The 3606-nt window shown below is 51.5% G+C and overlaps 1 protein-coding gene across 1 annotated transcript in view; it reads right to left on the bottom strand.

Moving 5' to 3' along the window:
- The window catches only part of ANK2 (ankyrin 2), a 269516-nt gene extending 266288 nt beyond the window's left edge, over positions 1 to 3228 (bottom strand). The window contains exon 1 of the mRNA XM_023520862.1: positions 3166 to 3228. Within this exon, the coding sequence (XP_023376630.1) occupies positions 3166 to 3177 (12 nt within the window). The 5' untranslated portion in view covers positions 3178 to 3228. The remainder of the gene's footprint in view (positions 1 to 3165) is intronic.
- Positions 3229 to 3606: the final 378 nt, after the last annotated feature.

The raw sequence follows: 3606 nt of genomic DNA, 5'->3' as shown, positions 1-3606 counted from the left end.
CGTATCTGCCTGCAAAGCGTTAAACACCAGAGCGTACAGTGGCGGCAGTGACCCCACTAGCTCTGCGGCTGCACCCCCAGCTGACTAGCAACAGTAACAGCAGCTGATAAAGAATTACCAGCATCACTAGAATTAAAGGAACTCATACAAATTAAGTGGTGGACCCGCAGGAGAGGGAGGCAAGCCTCCTGGGGAGGTGGGCCCAGTCACCACCCCGGCGCCCCGCTGTCCACATGGCGTCTGCCGCTGGGACTTGGGCCAGAGGGCGGGTCCCAGATGCTAGGCACGGCCGAACACAGGCCGGGACTCAGCTCTTCTCTTTAAGGAGAATCAATAGCGCTTTGGGTTACTGGGTTTTTATTTTCTTCCTATTTCACTGTGAGGGTGGAAGAGGGTTTTCACGCCAACTATAAACAGCTTTAGCCCAAAACAGAACAAAACAGGAGCTGATGAAACGAGGATTCTTTTCTGCGGCCCCAAGGACTGCATGCAAAACGCAACTGTAGTTCTATGAGGGCGCACGCCCATCAGATTTAGCCGACAGACTAGAGAGCTCCCATTTTGATTTGATGGTTAGTGATGCTTAAATGAATTAAGATGAACAAATCTAATTCTATCATTATTCCTAATTATGTATGTTCTTCAGGAAGGAACATTCCAGAAAACAGAGCTTGAGAGTTTCAATTACAGAAATGTAAGCAAATTATGTTGTAATTATTGGTCAGAACGAAGGGTCAAAATTCCATCGCTGTAGGAAATGTCTCAAATGTCACATTTGATTTATACAAAAAGATAAGAAATTGATACCACAGAAATATAAAAATTTTTTGACGTTGCAGGCAAACAAAAATACACATATTATCGAGAATCGTGTCAATGCAGGGTATTCTATTTCCTAATATCTGAAAAATTTAGTCTTTGCTATTTTCTCCCAGTAACCCCACACATTCAGAGAAGCCCTAAAAAGGCTTTTAAAATCTGGGACTGTGAACTCTGCATCTGGCTCCAAGGATGCCATCTTGACCGCTTCGATTATTCCCTCTCCTTTCTGTGGCTCGCTCACCTGGACGCGGCACAAGCCTTCACAGACAGATCCTGAGTCTATCCAGGGACGCCTGCCTGAGTGGAAGGTGACAGGACCGCGGCCCAGAAGTCGGCTCTGCTCCTTCCCCAGGGCGCAGCAGATCCTGAGTGAATGCACAAAGCCCCATTCGCTGGGCCTCACTTCCAAAGTGAGCGACACCATGGGGCGCCCCAGGCAGCCAGGCCCCACCTACCTCAATGCAGGAGGCTCCTGGTGGCCTGAGTCCCACAGAGGCAGCCCTCTGGCCGCCTAGTGTCCAGAGGGAGGGCGGTGTGGGCAGTCACCAGGCCACAGGGCCTTCAGGGGCTCCCTCAGGGGACGGGGGTGGGGGAGACCTCCTGGCCGAGCACCTGTCCCCTCCTGTCACAAACCTCTTGTCACCCTTCCTCACTGGCTCCTGTGTCTGCATGTCTTCACAGAGAAAACAAGGGCTACTGCTGGTACCCCCAAATGCCCGCTGAGTCCTGGGCCCCTCCCTCTGTCTGCGGAGAGGGGGACCGCCCTCTTCGGCACTGCCTGCTCGACCCCCCACCCTACTCCCCCCGAGCTCGCACCTGCAGCTCCCCGCTTCTGCACTGTCCTGGCGAGCGTACACACCGCGTCCCCACAGCCCCGTCCAGCTTCTGGACGCTCTCGCCCTCGTCCACACACCAACATTTCACAGGGCTACTCTCTCCACTAACCCGGCTCCTTACCGCCTCCCAGCCCTGGCCCCGCGCCCTGCCGCCCGCAACCCCTCTTCTTTTCCGAGTACTGGCGCTGGTATCTGTGCCTCGGCGCACGGTGATCTCTGCAAAAGGGGGCTCCTCCATTCTCGCACCTCAGCGACCTCTGTGAGACGGCAGTCCCTAGCCCACCACACGTCTCGTCCCGGAGCGGACAGGAGCCCCCTGTGTGGACGTCGCTCGGGCACCTCTAGGGAGCATGCAGCATCATGCTGACTCGGGAGCCAGGCGATGTCTGCCCTTCCTGAAATCAGCTCCCGGCGGTGTGAATACGACCGTCTACGTCTCAGTCGACATCCAAAGGAGTACTGCCAAGTGGAGAAAGTGTACCAAATAAATGACGCCACTAAAGAGTCCAAACCATGAGAAGTTATGTCATCAGCTCTTTTCGAAGTTCTCTTCCTGGGCCCTGGGGTTTCTAACGTCTTTGAGGGAATTTCTAAGCAAAACACGACATTAGTTAAAACTGTGACTTTATGCCGGAGCCAAGGTGATTTCTTCTCTTTCAGTATTCTCAGACATCCCTGTCGGCCAGAATGAACTGTCCGCCAGGCATAAAGGACCGCGCGGGCTGGCAGCATCTAAAATGTGGAGGTCTTTGCATGATCACTGGCGTTCACGGCTCACTGGATCGCTCTCAGTGCGACCGTCTCCCCGGTAACCAGCCGCGATGGTGTCTACAGTGCCGTAAGGATTTCTTCTAGAAAATGAAGGCTCTTATAAAGAAGATTCACGGCTGCTAAAACCCAATTTCCACAAACCCTGTGTGTGACAGAGATCTAAGCCCAAGAATTTCTATGTTCCATTATTTCCTTGAGTAGGACATTCCCTTCTTTGCTCCTTCCCCCTTATTTATGAATTTTTTTTTATGTAAATAGAATCTAGAGACTTCTGCACAGTAATGTGATCTATTCGATTGAACAGAATCAAACTGCCTTAATGACAAGCTGACAGTAACCAAGTTTATGAGTAATTCTGAAGAGGATGTTTTGGTCACAGACGAGAAGCCATAAGCCCTTAGAGAACACAAGGTGACCTTGGCCGCAAATGCCACTGTTCTCACGGTGTCTGCTGCACGCACGTCCGCCCTGCCTCCCTCGTCCCACCATGAACATGGTGGCAAAATGATCAGTTTACCTTTCTCTTCCCAAGTAACACCAGCAAAAGCTGCCTAGACCACAGAAATAAAAGTTCCATCAAATGTCATGATCCTCATTACTGTTCTTAAAGCTCTAACATTTACAAATCTGTTTTTGCACAAAAAACACTTTTTTACCAAAATAGCATTTTGTGACCCTCCAGCCTTCGCATCTTTTTGCGGGCTCCCCTCCACAGTAACATTAGTGCCCAAAGTACCTTTTGCAGCATGGCTGTCACTGGGAGTCACTCCTCCATGGCCCCGTCCAGCTACTTACCTGGAAAGAGAAAAAAGGGAATGTGAGTTTGAAGTCGTTTCAGTAGGCACCGGTAAGTTAGTTAAGAGAAAGCTGTCGCCATCGTAAATGCCAGAGTAACACGGAAAATGTCCAAACGTTTCGAGAGCTCATAAAAGTATGCGAAACAAAGTAGGTGAGAAGATAGAAAAGCGATGCAGACAAAAGGAAGCGTTTAAGAAACTACGGGTGTCCATCGATCTTGAGGAACCGCAGGTGACGGTCGGGGCGACCGCCTGGCCGACGTCGGAGGAAGTCAGGTTTGCCCGTGAGGATGCGCCTGGTGAGCGAACGTTCGGCCCTGGATGGGACGCACCCAGCCCACAGCCAGCCTTGCCTGGCCGAAGAGGCGCCTTTAAAGGCA

This window comes from Pteropus vampyrus, unplaced genomic scaffold, assembly GCF_000151845.1.
Source record: "Pteropus vampyrus isolate Shadow unplaced genomic scaffold, Pvam_2.0 Scaffold282, whole genome shotgun sequence".
NCBI lineage: Eukaryota > Metazoa > Chordata > Mammalia > Chiroptera > Pteropodidae > Pteropus > Pteropus vampyrus.
This window is presented reverse-complemented; position numbering and strand designations above follow the sequence as displayed.